The sequence below is a fragment of the Mandrillus leucophaeus genome, unplaced genomic scaffold (genome assembly GCF_000951045.1).
Source record: "Mandrillus leucophaeus isolate KB7577 unplaced genomic scaffold, Mleu.le_1.0 Scaffold149, whole genome shotgun sequence".
In the NCBI taxonomy this organism is placed as follows: Eukaryota; Metazoa; Chordata; class Mammalia; order Primates; family Cercopithecidae; genus Mandrillus; species Mandrillus leucophaeus.
The window spans coordinates 4,586,450-4,603,101 of NW_012101465.1; the positions used below are offsets into that span (position 1 = coordinate 4,586,450).

General features: G+C 41.2%; 1 protein-coding gene across 7 annotated transcripts in view; it reads left to right on the plus strand.

Annotated features, from left to right (window-relative positions):
• RARB (retinoic acid receptor, beta) overlaps positions 1–16,652 on the plus strand; it is a 449,839-nt gene that overhangs the window by 286,893 nt on the left and 146,294 nt on the right. For 6 of the 7 annotated variants that reach the window (XM_011974803.1, XM_011974802.1, XM_011974807.1 and 3 more), the window contains one exon: positions 12,356–12,504. In XM_011974803.1, coding sequence (XP_011830193.1) covers positions 12,356–12,504 — 149 coding nt within the window. Of the gene's footprint in view, positions 1–9,510; positions 9,575–12,355; positions 12,505–16,652 lie in introns of those variants that run through there. The other variant, XM_011974809.1, reaches the window with a different exon arrangement.

Below are 16,652 nucleotides of genomic sequence, written 5' to 3' on the forward strand. Positions count from 1 at the left end.
CGGCTCACTGCAAGCTCCGCCTCCCGGGTTCCCGCCATTCTCCTGCCTCAGCCTCCCGAGTAGCTGGGACTACAGGCGCCCGCCACCGCGCCCGGTTAATTTTTTGTATTTTTTAGTAGAGATGGGGTCTTACCGTGTCAGCCAGGATGGTCTCTATCTCCTGACTCGTGATCTGCCCACCTCGGCCTCCCAAAGTGCTGGCTTACCGCGCCCAGCCTATGGGGCATGCTAATTCTGTAGACAGTGACAGAAAAGCTATTGCACAGCCAATTCTGGATATTGGGTTCATTCATATGCCAAATAAATTTTGGTTAAGGAAATATATGTGGCCTTCAGGTGAGGGAAGGAGAACCTGCATAGGGGCTGGGGCTCAGAGTCCCCGCCTCCTCTGCCTCCCCGAAGAGCCCTGAAGCTGGTGGTTGTGCAGACTCCCTTTGGCCTGAGTGACTGCTCCTGACGGTGTTCAGCCACACGCCGTTGGACTGCCGCCAGAGGCCTTTGGAATCTTGGTCTTAGCTGCCGCCATTCTCCCTGCTGAGGGCCGGGTTCTCAGCAGGGAAGATGCAGAAGGGGTTAGTGGGTGTGTTTGTGGTGCCTTCTAATTCCTGTGTTTGCTTCTGGGGGACTTTCCTACTTTATTGCTCTGACTGGAAAGAAAAAACGGCATTATTTCTGACTCCTTAACTTCTTTCTTTTGAGTTTTCCAGTTTTACTTTTGTTCTTTAGGCTGGGATAACAGTGTGTCTGTCTGTCTGACTTAGACATACCCTGCATACTGTAAAACTCCCTGCCAGGGACAGCTGCTTGTGACAGGAGTCCTGCACGGGCCTAAGAGGGGATGTCATACTCTTCTCTCGGCATGGGGGTCAGACCCAGTCCCTTGAACTTAAGACCATTTAAGTTCAAGTCCACACTCTTTATTTACCAGCTGTATGGCCTTGAACAAGTTACCTAACCACACTATACCTCTGGTTTCCTCTTGCCTGTCAAAAAGAAATACTAAGAATCTCTCTCTCTCTCTCTCTTTTTTTTAAGACGGAGTCCTGCTCTGTTGCCCAGGCTGGAGTGCAATGGTGCGATCTCATCTCACTGCAACCTCCACCTCCTGGTCTCAAGCAATTCTCCTGCCACAGCCTCCCGAGCAACTGGGATTATAGGCGCGTACCACCACAAATTTGTTTTGTGTGTGTATTTTTAGTAGAGATGGGGTTTCACCATGTTGGCCAGGCTGGTCTCAAACTTCTGTCCTCAAGTGATCCACACGCCACAAGCTCCCAAGTGCTGGGATTACAGGCATGAGTCACCGTGCCTGGCCAAGAATTACTCTCTTATTGGGTCACTCTGGGGATTAGATGAATTAGTAGATTAAAAATGCTTAGAATAGAGTGAAGGGGCATGACTAGCCTACAGTGCATGCTCCATGAGTGTTAGCGATTACTGTTGTTTGACTAGACTCTAGAGATGGTTCTGTTGTTTTCTGTGGTGACCATATTAGTCGCATTGTTGATACGAACTTAGTCCCCTTTTCCCCAGATAGTCTAATAATAAAGCATTAGCTATTCTTTGTATATGTTTTTACACTTTTTGTAGTTTACGAAGTGTAAACCCTGCAATGTAGTAAGCGTGATTGTCATCTCGATTTTTCAGATGAGAAAACTGAGGATCAGGAAGGACAAGTGACCGCTAGTAAGGGGCAGAATTAGGAACTGAGCTCATACCGTCTGCACTGTAGCACTCTGCAGTTGCCATTTCTCCAGAGCTGTAGTATTTTCTTTGCTGTTCCCACTCTTTGGTCCCAGAGTCTCCCCACCAGTAGTGTCCTTAGCCTAGATCAGGGTTTTTCAACCTCAGCACTATCTATAATTGGGGCCAGATAAATCTTCATTGTGGAGAAGGGGCCTGCCCTGGGCATTGTGAGATGTTGTGTAGCGTCCCTGGCCTCTACCTATAGATGCCAGGAGCAGCCCCCAGTTGTGACAGCCAGAAATGTCTCCTGATGTTGCAGAATGTCCCGTGAAAGACAAAATGGTGCTGGCTAAAAACCCCTGCCCAGCTGGGCACGGTGGCTCACGCCTGTAATCCCAGCACTTTGGGAGGCCAAGACAGGCAGATCACCTGAGGTCAGGAGTTTGAGACCAGCCTGGCTAACATTGTGAAACCCAGTTTCCACTAAAAATACAAAAAATTAACTGGGCGTGGTGGCGCGCATCTGTTAATTCCAACTACTCAGGAGGCTGAGGCAGGAGAATCTCTTGAACCCAGGAGGCGGAGGTTGCAGTGAGCTGAGATCGCGCCATTGCACTCCAGCTTGGACAACAAGAGCAAAACTCCATCTCAGAAAAAAAAAACAAACAACAACAACAACAAAAAACTGTGCTTTAGATTAAGGAAGGTGGAAGGGAAATGTGTTTGTGGGAGGAGGGGAAAGGTGGAGGTGAGCGTTGGTTATCATTTATTGAGCACTTACTGTGCGTCAGGCAAATTGCAAACGTTGTCTCTGGTTTACCAACAGGAATCAGGATTATCTTCATTTTCAGCAAAGAAACACTAGGGCTCAGAGAAATGAAACTCTATGGCCATTAGTAAGTGGCAGAAGAGAGATTCAAATTCAGGTCCACCTGGCAGCAAAGCTTACCACTTTCCCATCACCTCCTCCACACAATTTTATGCAGGCTCATGGCATTTTCTTTCTTTTTAGGAACAAGAAAACCCACACAGTGAGGATTAAATCGGTTTCAAAGTTATTTTGAGGCTGTTCATATGGTGCATACCTGTAAGAAACAAAACAGAAAAATTTCTTTACAGCAAAATTCTGAGTGAGCCAAGCATTATTTTATTAAGAAAAAGAGGGTTTTGTCTAAATTGTAGTGTAATCGATCACACTTGAACTTCCTTACATCTTAGAGGGGTGGCAAGGTATGTGACAGAACATAATTTCATTGTTGTCTTCCAAGCATTTCCCTTTTAGTTTTCTGTCAGGCTGGTACCAATGTGGTTTTCAAATAGGTATATAGTACATAAGCAAAGAATGTGTGTGTGTGTGTATCTGAAATGAATGTGACTGTGTATGACTGAAGTGATATACATGTTAATGCTCCTGTTTTAACCTACCCTGTGTGCAGGAAATTTGATCAGATATAATAATGTCATTTATTAGTGTGATAGTTCCTTTTGTAAATATTATGGGAATCCCGATAGAAGTGAAATATGGAACTGAGTCACTTGATGTTGAGAGAAACTCTTCAGGGGACCTCAATATTGCAAAGCAATTAGCTTCATCTACACGTGACTCACGAGACCTGTTCTAGCATTTGTTCACTTAATGCAGTTTCATTTCTGATGCCTCTACGTTCAGATCATTAATAAGCAGTTAGATGTTTTGGCCTCTTAAGTGACTGTAAGAGAGGATTTATTTGAACGCTGGCATAAGCTATCTTAGTATGTCCTAGAAAATAGTGATAGAAAACGTCTGTTTAAAACGTCATGCAAAACAACCTATGAGATATTTTTGAATATATTCCTTGTGGTGAGAACACATATTATAAAAATGAAATGTTGGTGTTGAACGTGTCATGGTACCTTATGATAATATGACAGCACTTCCCATGGTAAAAGCCGGTCGCAAGAATAACTTCTGTTGCTGGCCATGAGCCCAGACAGGTATAGCTACAATACAGAGTGATTAGTGGGTCCTGAGCCTTACTCTCTTTCTAAGGCCCAAACTATCTTATCAAATTTAACCATATCTTGAATTGAATCAGTGTTTGGAAAGTTATAACCATGAGTTAAAAGCAAGAGAATTACAAAGTTCTGCAGTTCTCAAATTTGAGTAAGTGGGCCTGACCAGACCAAACCCTGTGAACTTTCTAGCCTAGGAAATAAATCAGGGAGATGGAAAATGAGAATTTAAAAAGCTGGGAGGTTTGGTGAGATAATAGTAAACATATTAAGTCATGTAAATCTCATTTATAAAGGCTGAAAGCATTGTTGTGTTTTAAATTTCCTAATTCTAAGGTGCGCAGTTCTCCCTCTCCTCCACATGGTATGGGGAAGGAGTAAATGAACTAATGTCTATTAAGCACTTTGCATGGCCCCTAACACAGTAGGCGCTCAGTAAATAGTAATTACGATTTAGTTCAGGCTCTTCTGGTACAACTTTGAACACACTGCCAACTAAAAGCCACTGCCAAAATTCTGTGAGAGCGAACGGAGACTTCTGGTTTATGATGAGCATAAACACACAGAGCCTGAAGATCTTAATGCATTAAGTACTTAACAAGGTGGAGTATTTAGTAAGGACCTGTGCAAAGGGCAAGTTGACAGAGTTCTGATGCTAAATTAACTCAGCAAAATGGAATTACAGGAAGGTTAGGACAATAACAAGACATTTTTTATGTTAGGGTATCTCAAACATCGATGTGCATAAAAATGATCAAGGGGTTTTGTTAGGATGCCTATTCTGATTCTGCATTTCTGGGGTGGGGCCAAGATTCTCTTTTTTTTTTTTGAGATGGAGTTTCACTCTTGTTTCGCAGGCTGGGGTGCAATGGCATGATCTCAGGGCACTGCAACCTCCGCCCCCCGGGTTCAAGCAATTCTCCTGCCTCAGCCTCCCGAGTAGCAGGGATTACAGGCATGCGCCATCATGCCCAGCTAATTTTGTATTTTTAGTAGAGACGGGGGTTTCTCCATCTTGGTCAGGCTGGTCTTGAACTCCCAACCTCAGGTGATCTGCCTGCCTCAGATTAAGTGCTGGGATTACAGGCGTGAGCCACTGTGCCGGGCCAAGATTCTACATTTTAACAAGTTTCCAGGTGATGCTGACGCTGCTGGTCCAGGACCACACTTTGCAGAGCAAGGCTTTACTAAAGACTCAAAACCAAAATCTTTTCCCTAGCCTTTCCTTTTGTCTCCTGCCTATGTTCAGCACCTGTTGCATGTGTGGTCAGAAAAGCAGGGTTTCTCACAACCCAGCTCCAGCCCTCGGCCAGGATCCCTGGTGACCCGGGCAAACACACACTTCTTCAGGGTCACGGGCAGGTTACTGAGTCAAGACTGCCAAAGCCCCACAATGATATTTTCCTTCACTCCCCATCCTCCTCCCTCCCTGGCCACCCCAAACCCGGGACTAATCTTGGAGCTGCTTAATAATAACAAAGCCAGCAGCAGAGTAAGGCAAGATTTCAAAGCAGAGTTTTTCTTGTTTGGCAATTACCTAATTTCAGGATGCGATTCACAGATTTGCAAAACCCATGTGTGTGGAAACCGTTTCTCCTGAAACATGATTAAAAGCAGATCCTCTCCTGAAAAGGCGACATAAAAATTAAGTGAGTAACAGTGTGGAGTCTTTCCGTGCCCCAAGTGTTTGGATGCATGTAAATTACATTTTAATAAAATGTCTACACACACATTCATACACGCATGCGCACACGCAAACAGCAGAGAATCTGGTTCTAATTACTTGTACTTTAGTTGAACTTTGGCGTTTCCTTTGACTCTCTCCCTAATGTATGTGAGCTGTAGGCTTTGCAGCCCTGCAGTGAATCCACAGAAAAAGGGAGAAAAAAATCCAGATCGGCCTTCTTTGGTGCCAACAAAAATGAAGTCCAAACGAACATTTTGACCAAATCCAACTTTGCTCTTCTCCCTTCATTAGCTGAAATTACTCCCTTCCACTGGGATTCGGAGTTCTGGGCTCAAAATTCCCCTAGGGCCATGCAGGAAATGTCTTTTGCTTTACAACTCCTTTTTCTTTTAAAGCTCAGCTGCCCAGAGAGTGCATTAAAATACTGTCTTAATCGTAGAAGGTTCTAGTAAAAAGGCTGGGCTTTCCTAATGCATGATGCCTGCCTGCCTGCCTGTAATCAGACCCAACCTAAAATCCTGAAATCTGTCAACATGGTTTAGCCAGCCGTAAATTAGCTCTCACAAAGAAAAAAAAAAAAAAAAGTATACTGAGCTCTCTTAAAAATGTTATCTGCTACTTAATCTAACCTTTAGAAAAATGCCAAGCATGTAAGGAATTGTGAAGGGAGCTATTGTGGAAGACTTTCTGTGTGTTTAAATGACACTCAGGTGTGTTGTAACAACAAGGACATTTATACTGTGTTTTCTCAGGTGAGTTAAATTCGTAAGTGCCAAGTCCTCTTAACAGGCAGCAATGTTAATTTCTTTTCTTTTGGGAGTGAATCAACCTGAGAGTTGTGGCAGTGTTTAAGAAAGCTTCGACAGTGGGAACTCGGGAATTCTGCTTTTGTACCATCCCAGTTGGAGGAGATTTTGTTTAGCTTTGTTTTTGTTTTGTCTGCAAACAACTTCTGAGTTTGAAGTCTTTTTAGAAGACTGTCTCTCAAAATGCAATCCGGAGACCTGTGCCCGTCCGCAGTGAGAGAAGTTCAGACATTGAGAGCAAGTGTTTCGAAACTTTTGCAGCTATTTGACAGGGTTATTTTATGCCCGTTAAATCAAATTTTTTTTAAAAAAAAAAAAAAGCTGGAGCTCATGCTTTGGACGTCTTTGTTTTTCCTTGACTCCTATTTCCTGGAGATTCATTTGTATTGAATTTTATCAATCCATGAGGGATTGGGGGAAAGACTAAGAAATGGTGCTTCACCATTGATAGTCTGAAAGACACGAATTTAAAGCAAATGTCCTCCCTAATCTCAAGAATTCTCCTGCTGCAGACCACACTTCGAGGAACATTGATTTAAAGGCAAATGAGTCCCATGACTAATTTATTATACAAGGAAGGGGATTCTAGCTTTGCTTCCCTTACTGATAGTTATCTGTATGTTGTGGGGGTGGAGAAGTCTAAAATAGGGGCTAGAAGCTTCCGACGACGCTGCAGGTTTGGTTCATTCTCATCTTCCCTGAGGCTCACTGTCTCCACTCATGTGTGCAGTTCAGATCAGCCCTCTCAGCATCACTGGTGCTGACTGTGCTCTGGGCGGGGACCCACAGAGCCAAGCATCCATCTCACCGGAGTAACAGAAGTTCCTCTGACTTGCCCATTCCCTGACGAAGCAGGGCAGCCCATCTGGTTAGCAGTTTGGACGCCACATTGGAGGCTGCTGCTTGTTGGGCATTCAATCAGCAAACAGAACTGAGTAAGTCCATAAGTAGGCAAGGAAATAAATAAAAGCAGGAGACAAAAAGCAGATCCGAATTATTCCTCAAAGACTGCTTCTCCAAACTGAAATCACATCAGGATGGCTGCAGTGTAGTTGTTTTATTGAATGACACAAGCCTCTTTTCCCTCCTGGGAAGTCTAAAAACTGCTTTTTTGGCCTGCCTGAGATCGCTGAATGAGCTAATACAGAACACATTGTCTGCTGAGCCGGCAGAGTTTTCGAGCAAAAATTTTATCATTCCATAGACTGATTGTGCTTGCCTGGAATAAGGAACAAAATGTTTGAGGCCTCTCAAGGGTATTTTGATGAATCTAACTCTAATTTAAAGGGACTAATAGATTATTGATTTAAGCAGGATGACAGTGAACAGATCAATGGCTGAGCACTCTGTATCTACCTTAAATACCAAAAATGACTGGTAAAAGGAAAGCCATGGGCTGTCCCCCTGCTGGTTTCTCACTGACTTTCTTTGGGGGGGGTGGTAGTGGAGGAAGGCAGAAAAAGAAAAGGAGCTCTAAGAAACTTTGCCAAAGTATGTTTTTGCTACCTTACCAAAAAGGCAAAAGATTGCATTAAAGTACAAATCTTTTATATCGATGCCATATCCTGGTTGTAATTCTAGAACTTGTCTTGACGTGTTCGCCTGAGGCAAGCTTTGGTGATCTGATGGACTATACCACTGAAAATGTTTTTTTTCCTTGCGTTATTCTCAGTGTTATAGGCCACAGAGAGGAAATAAAAGACCACTGACCATCAATTTTGAGGGTGATATTTGAATATACATAGTCAAATACTTAATTTTTTACTACCGGTGGGAAAATTTTTCCAAAGATGATTTTGTTTGGGATCATACATAACACTTTTCCCTTTCCATTTTTGTGGCATTTGTAACATTCAAATTATGTTCATTTATGGCATTTGTGGGATTCAAATTATAAAAATAGTAGAAAGAACCAATTTATCCTTTAAAAATATAGCCTGGTCCCTTCCTCTTGGAAGGCTCCCTTGATTTCTCCTGGGATAAATAAGGCCTGTAGTTCTCTCTGGCATTATGTTAGTGGTTCCCAAACTACTTCAGTTTGGATTCGCCTGGGAATATCTTTTATTATTTTTATTTTTTGTTTTGTTTTGCTGTTTTAAATCTTACAGTCAGCTAAAAGAGAATATTTTTAAAAAAGGGCAATTCCTAGCTCCATTCTCAGACATTCTGGCATGATAGATCTGGGATACAACTTGGTCATTAGGACGTTTAAAAGCTCCCCAGCTAGTTCTAGTGTGCAGCCAAGTTTGGAACCCACTGTATTGTAATTGTTGTTTTATTCTCTATTAGGCCAAACTTGTCGAGGATAAGGGATTATATACTATCACTGTCCATAGCGTATAACGCAATGCCTGGTATGTTATGTCACTCAGCCAAACAAATGATTGAACACATGAACAGTCTGAGAATCTATTGTACTCATATGAGAAAGTTCCTAGAATTACTGGTGAAATCACCACAACCTAAATAAAAGTCCAGGGCTCTCACTATTGATTACTTACAACAGAACATTTTCATTCATGGCAACTGTTCAGGAAAAGCCTTCTGGATTCATTCATTTGTTATAAATGACCCTTATCCATAGGAAAAGATCCAATCTTCGCAAAATGTTTTGGGACCTTTAACGTCTAGTAGACTTCACGTTTTTTTGTGTGCTTTGCCCCAAGTGTTTTGGGTATTAAATTATGCACAATTTTGTTTCCTTTCTTTGGGAAGATGAAATGCTGGACTCCCTTCAGTGCATGTGTTTGAAGTGGCATATTTATGAAAATTACTACCCACTTTTGAAATTCAGGGCATAGCTCTGACAGCTGATTCCAGCCCCACCAGAATTCTATTTACAACTTTCCTAGACAAGCCAGATTAGCTGTTCTACACGAGTGAGTAGGACCTTAAAACACACCCCTCCCCACCTTCCTTCTGTGAAGAACTCAATGGGAGACTGATCGTAGTGGTGATGACATGACCCTGTCAGTTGTTGAAGCACATGGATGGAAGTAGAAGCACACAAATCAAACCACTCCAAAAGGTCTGAGAGGCATCTGGGGAGGGGATCACTTATGTTAATATCAGGGGTGTAAATCCACACAGCCTTTCTAGAAGTCAGTTTATCAACATGCATTAAAAACAAAATATTTATAAAATAACTTTTGATCTGATAAGTACACTTCAGTGGTGTATTTGAAGGAAATAAAGATGTGCTGAGATTAGCTACAAAGATGTTCATCACAATGGAATGTTTTCTGTGAAAAATATTTATCGACAAGGAAATAAATCGATGACATCATAGGTTAAACAAAGTCCTCAGCAATCTCAGTATAATTCCACATTAGTAGACAAACTCAAAACATTTATGTGCATAGAAAAAAATTCTGGAAGGTCGTACACAGTGAAAAGATTGTGGGTGATTCCGTGTGTATTTTTTCTTAGATTTTTAACAAAGAATGATACATTGTTTTGTAATTTTAGCAAATAGTGTTTTCTTGTTGATTTGCTTTCAGTGAAGCTGATTAGTTCCGTGTGAAGAAGGCTTTTGCATCTACTGCTTAATAGCTGATAAGCTTTAGTGACATCTCGGATGCCAACCCTTCTATAAAACAGTTGCTACCACTGTGCCAACTTATTCAAAGTAAGGGCTTCCTATCTGCCAGAAATAACATACTCAAGATTGCTATCTTCATCCTAGATACCTCGGTTCTAACCAGTAAAGACTATAATAGATTTATCTACTAGGACCTGCACTACTCAAATGAATTCATTCCAAGATTCTTCTGAATTATGAAAATACTATAATTATAGTTGATTCTGTTCCAAAGGGCTAATTAATTACTTTTTTAAGGAAGCAAAGGAGTATAAGAGCTATTTGGTTTAATTTTCTCATTTAACAACTTAGAGGGGGCACTTAGTGCTCAAAATGAGGAAGAAAAAGGAAAAGGAAAAAGTTCATGCGCTAATTCGATAAATACTGGTTGATTATCTGCCATGTGCCAGGACCTCGTCTAGTCCTGGAACACAGGTGTATATAATGCAGATGAGTTTCTTTGACTTCTGAAACTCAACATTCAGAGTATGGGGGGTGGCAGATGTAGAATATAAAATTATATACAGACATCTAAAATTTGAACACTGATTAGGGTTTTATGGAAATAAAGTAGTGAGACAGAGTGACCAGGAATGGAGAGGAGAGGGGCATTTTAATGACAGAAGTCATCTCTGGGAAGGAAACATTTGCTTTGAGATCTAAGAAATGAAAAACAACCAGATATTTGAAGGTCTAAGAATTTCCAGAAAGGACAAATAGTTATTGCAATAGCCTCAGTTGGTATGAGAGCTTGGCCTATTCAGAAGACAGAATAGATGCCAATTATATAGAACTCAATAAATTAGGGAACTCACTGAAGGCAATGATGCTGCTAAAAGGCCATGTGATTAAAAGCCTTGTAGAACATACTAAGGAGTCTGACTTTGATCTAATTGGTGACTATTGGAGGGCTTTAGATAGGCAAGTGAAAGAGATGGATTTTAACCTTTGAACAACTATCTTGACTGCTTGTTTGAAGACTAGACCCTAGGTAGGAGGAAGGGGCATGAAGCGATCAATGAAGAAGCTATTGCAGCAGTTGTGAGAGGTGATGGTGGACTACTAGCATGGTGTGGTAGCAGCATAGTGATATGGGGATGGATTAACAGTAAGCGTAGTGGGTAGAGTCGACCTGACTTGCTGAAAGCTTGCCCACAGGATAATCCAGTCAGGAGAATATCTACTCTGGGAGATTATAAGCAGTAGGGTAACTGGAAACTTTATATTCTGGGAACTATACTGTGTATTGAAAAGCAATTTGGAGACTAGAGGATTCTGGAACGTCATTTAACCACTTTAATTCCCCTTCCTGATTTCCGTCTTATTTTATGAGCATGTTTACCTGTGATAGAAGTAGAGCCAGTTCTTGCTTTGATTCTGAGTACAACCCTGGAGAATTAGGGGTAGGAGAACACCCCGTTCTTATATTTTGTGAACTCCCATTTCCCATGGAATTTGGGTGATTAGATAACAGTATAGAGGATTATGTTTTTTTAAATCTAGATTAAAGAGTAACATGACTTAAAAGTGAATCGCACCACTCTGTGTCATCCTTAGGTTTAACCTACTGCTTCTCAAACATTAATTGTACATTTAGTCATCTGAGGATTTCATCAAAATGCAGATTTCAGATTCCATAGGCCTGAGCTGGGACCTGATACTATTTTTCTAATAAGATCTTAAGTGATGCTGATGCATGTTGGCCCAAGGAGCCTTCTTTGAGTAGCAAGGGTCTTACCCATATTGTTATTAATGAAGATCAGTTATGGTGGCATCATGCTAAATACACTTGTTGAATGAATAATTTGGGCATTTTCTTCATTTGTCCAAAGGAAAATTTAAAAATTTTAATTAATTAATTTATTTTTTGAGACAGAGTCTTGCTCTGTTGCCCAGGCTGGAGTTCAATGGCAGGATTTCAGCTCACTGCAAACTCTGCCTCCTGGGTTCAAGTGATTCTCCTGCCTCAGCCTCCTGAGTAGCTGGGATTACAGGTGCACACCACCACACCTGGCTAATTTTTGTATTTTTAGTAGAGATGGGGTTTCACCATGCTGGCCAGGCTGGTCTCAAACTCCTGACCTCAGGTGATCCACCTGCCTCAGCCTCCCAAAGTGCTAGGATTACAGGTGTGAGCGACCGCGCCCGGCCCAAAGGAAATTTACTTTTGGTTAAGTGAGCAACAAGGTCAAGTCATTTGAGACTCTACACGAATCAGAAGCTACTGGGGTTTGTAGTATGATTATCTGAATTTGTGTCTTGGCTCTACCACTGCTCTGTTGATCTTAGACAAGTTGCTTCCTTCCTCTGAGTTTCTGTTTCTGTTGTGGGTAAAATTGTGATAAAAACCATGGCCCTCACAGTGCTGTGTGAGCTGTGGACTACAAGCGAGAGATGTATGAGACTGCTTTGTAAACCGTAGAGCACCACATCAATGTCAGTGTCACCACTGCTGGGCCTACAATGACAGCTGTTTTTATGAGCTCATCCCTGCTAGTGTTACTGCTGAATTTGGGGCAGAAGCATATGAATTCCCTGTTGAAAAAAGTAATGAACTAAAATACATCTTCTCTTTTTTCTCCCTCTACCCCATCTCTATTATAGCAATTGAAACACAGAGCACCAGCTCTGAGGAACTCGTCCCAAGCCCCCCATCTCCACTTCCTCCCCCTCGAGTGTACAAACCCTGCTTCGTCTGCCAGGACAAATCATCAGGGTACCACTATGGGGTCAGCGCCTGTGAGGGATGTAAGGTGAGTTTTCATACCTCTGTACCTGATGAACTCTCATTCTCTTTGTACTTTCTGGAGGTGACCTACCCAGTTCCAGAAATGGACTGGATGTGTAACATCACCTCCCATCAGTGTGGTGAATTCAGTTATATTCGGTGGTTTTTATTACTTCCTTATAGATCTTTGGTTTAAAATTCAGAAACTTCTGCAAATGACTGATTAGGGTCAAAGGTTTTAAGGCCCTTAAAATACCCCCACATAACAATTCTTTTTAGATGATAAGAACTGGCTAGGCCAGGTGTGATGGCTCATGCCTGTAATCCCAGCACTTTGGGAGGCCAAGGTGAGCGATCACTTGAGGTTAGGAGTTTGAGGCCAGCCTGGCCAACATGACAAAGCCTCATCTCTACTAAAAATACAAAAATTAGCCAGGCGTGGGTGACTGGTGCTTCTAGTCCCAGCTATTTAGGAGGCTGAGACATGAGAATCACTTGAAACCGGGAAGCAGAGGTTGCAGCCAGCCAAGATCACACCACTGCATTGCAACCTGGACAACAGAACGAGACTTTGTCTCAAAATACAAACAAACAAAAACAAAGAACTGGTTGGAAGAATCTTGAGAAGTATCATTCTGTTTCTCTTGAGAACGTGCCGTCTGGTGTCTGTAGTTTTATTTTATTTTTGAATATGACTGACAGTCCACTGAATCAACTTGCAGGGAATCCAAGGTTGAAACTGAGATTTATCTCCTGGCTGTTTTCCTCAGCTCTGTGGCCTTTGAATTACAGTTTGATTTTCAGCCTGTAGGGACTTGCTACTGTATGTGTGTCATAAATTAAGGGGAGCTGGATTTAAAATTCCTGCCTACAGAATACTGGAGGCTGAACATGTGTCAGGGAGTAGTATATGGCTGCCTTGAATCAAGCAAGACAATTGTTATCAAGTCCAACAGTCTTAATTGAGTGAAAGAGCTTCTTATTTTCAGGAAAGAAAAGAAACAATGACTTCAAAGGCAAATATAACTAACTCATCCATAAAAAATTTCTCAAAGGAACTATGGCTGTCTTGAACTAGCCCTTCCCTAGATATATAACTTCTTTAAGTCCTCTCTGGATGGTTGTTTAGATCTGTTGTTTATACATCTAAATTGCATGATTCATTTGTAATTGTAAACATGTTGGAATAATGTTACAGGTACTCCATGGCATTTTGTATTTGGCTTATCAGAGTTAGCACTAAACTGTATATATTGGTTAGGCACTGTTGTATAACAAACCATCCTAAAACTAAATGGCTTAAGACAACAATTCTTTATTTAGCCTGCAATTCTGTGGGTCAGCAGTTTCAGCCAGACTCATCTGCATGGTTCATCTGGACTTGGCTAGGCTCCACCACGTATCTCTGGGCAGTTGTAGGTTAGCTAGTTGGCTCTGCTTCTGGGGGTGCTGACTGTGGGCTGGAGAGACTCAGCTCTCCTCCATGTGATCCCTCATTTCCATCAGGCTGGCCCTGGCTTGTTCACAGAGGCAGGGTTCCAGAAGACAGAACAAAAGCACATAAGGTCTCCAGTGGCTTAGGCTAAGAAGCATCGCTTCTGCCACACTATTGAGCAAAGCAAGTCGTAAGGTCAGCCTAGACTCAGTAGGTAGGAACATAAACTCAACTTTTGTTCTTCTTTTAAATAAAATAAAACTAATCTGTCAACTTGAGAAAACTTTTTTGTAGAGATGGGGGTCTCACGTATGTTGCCCAGGCTGGTCTTGAATTCCTGGGCTCAAGTGATTCTCCCACCTTGGCCTCCCAAAGTGCTGGGAATACAGGTGTGAGCCCCTGCATCCAGCCCTACTCAATTTCTTAATGGGCAGAGCTTCAAAGTAATAAGTGATCTAGATATGGAGGGACCGGGGGAATGGGTATCATTTTTGTAATTAGACTACTGTACTGCATGTCTGATTGCCTATGAACACAAGGTGGATGGGGACCCTGCTCCACTGCCCAGAATGTCACACACAGTCTGGCATATAGTGGGTGCTTAAAGACTGAACAAATGCATAAATGTCACTCAACCCCTCAAAGTAATTTTGTGAGTTTTTCCTGTCTTTTCAAATCATTGAAATAAACATATTTATTATGGTTTATTACTATAATAAGGTAAGGCCAGTTTTGGGAAATTCATTAAAGGCTTAGGAAGATCTCTCTGCCTCTGGGATTGTGCTATTTTATGGCAATTCTCTTTTCTCCAGTAGATTCTGACATGATAGTCAGGAAAGTTACATGGGCAACCAGTTGGCAACTGACTAAAAAGCAAGACATTTGTTCATTCAATTATTGCTTTATTATTAGTAACCCCTAGCGGAACCTACTTAAATTTATCCTGAGATTTGGAAAGGTTTCAGTGGAATAGCTAGTTCATTTTGTCCACTTGTTGTGCAATATATAAATAAATCATTTTCTAATGTTTATTTGAAAAGTAAATGAAAAGATACTTCTTTATTTCTGAAAAATGTGAAGTCATCTCATGTCCAGAAATCTGAATGAGGTCTGCTGTAATTCAGCTTACCTGCTCTCATCATTATCCAACGTGTCTCTGTGGCACATACTAGGAGCTGCATATGAAGCTGTTTCACGATCTGTATAGAACAAACTGCTTTAATCAGCTTATAGTCAGTGAGTTGTCTGACCTTAGTTTGGGATTCTGACTCTTTTTAGGAAAAAAACCAATAAAAACAAAACCCATACCAGCACAAACAACTTTGACAAACTCAGTTAAGTGATACAGAGTCGTATTATTGTGTTATCTTTTTAACAGAGCTCTAAACCCAATAAGGTCAGGTGAGTTCGGCAACCAGTTGAATTTGATACTTTTTATATTGTGGGTGGATTGCCCTTCTCCCTGGTCATTGAGAAAGACTTGGTCTACATTTAAGCTTGCTGGGAAAATAGAGTGACAGAATTCACAGAACTGAGAAGCAGGAGGAGGTACCAGTAAAATGTAACAGCCAAAGAAAAAGAAATATAACTTTTTAAAAATTAAATAAAATTTTATTGTCATTTAAAAAAATTATCAATACAGTATAGAATTTATGGTATGAAAATAGAAAATTAAAACAACCATGATCCTATCCTGGGAGAGAACCCCTGTAAAACTCAGCTTTTCTGTAAGTATATGCATATTGTTATTGTTTCAGAAAAATGAAATTTTGTGTTGTATACTGGTTTTAACTTAATCTTTGATAATATTTTATGACCCAAATTTAAGCAACTGCATACCTTGCTTTTATGGTTATACAATTAATATAGTAGTTTATGGTTAGGTCATAATTTATTTAACTAATTAATTAAGGTGCTTACAGTGTTTTTCAATTATAAATAACACTTTAATGTATGGCCTTTAGGTATATCTCTGAAAATTTCCTTAGGATAAAAATTTCCTTAGGATAAATAAGTATAAGTGGAATTTTTAGATCAGTAGCTTTATATATTTTTAAGGCTTTTGAATCAGATTGCCAAAATACCCTCTAGAAAAGGTTATTATCTAGTAATCTGTAAAAAGTTAATCCTTTTGGAAACTATCTCTTAGGAATCTCTCCCTTGTGGTATAACAAGGTAATGAATCCAGAAGCAACTTTTCTTCTTGAATTATGCCTGTATTTCATTTGATATTTACTATGGGCCCAGTGTGTGATATCATTTTAGGATACCAGCAGATGCACCACAGGCCCCTGGTTGACCTGTAGAAACTGGCCCAACCTTTGGCTGGAAATCAAAGTTTACTACTGTAAGCTGAGAACCTCTGCTCTAAAGTAGGACTCCTAGAGCCTGGTATATCTTCAAGAAGTAATGCATACAGTGGCTTCTGCCTGTCATACCCAGGATGACCTAATTGACTATTATTTGGGGAAGAGAACTTTCCGTCCTCTTCGGGACTGGGTGACAGTCTCAGCCTCGGCTGCAGCCATATGATGGTGGTCAGAATTTAACAAATGGGTGTGGTCCATCTCTGGGAATGGTCAGTGGCTGCTATATTGACACAGCATTACCATGGCAGCATAACCACTAGACACATGGTAGGGATGCCCTGTTTAGGGGGTTTCCAGCTGAGCAATGGCAGTTTTTGTGTAGGGGACAAAGAGCACACAAAATGAATGTGCAGTATGGTTAGCCAAGAA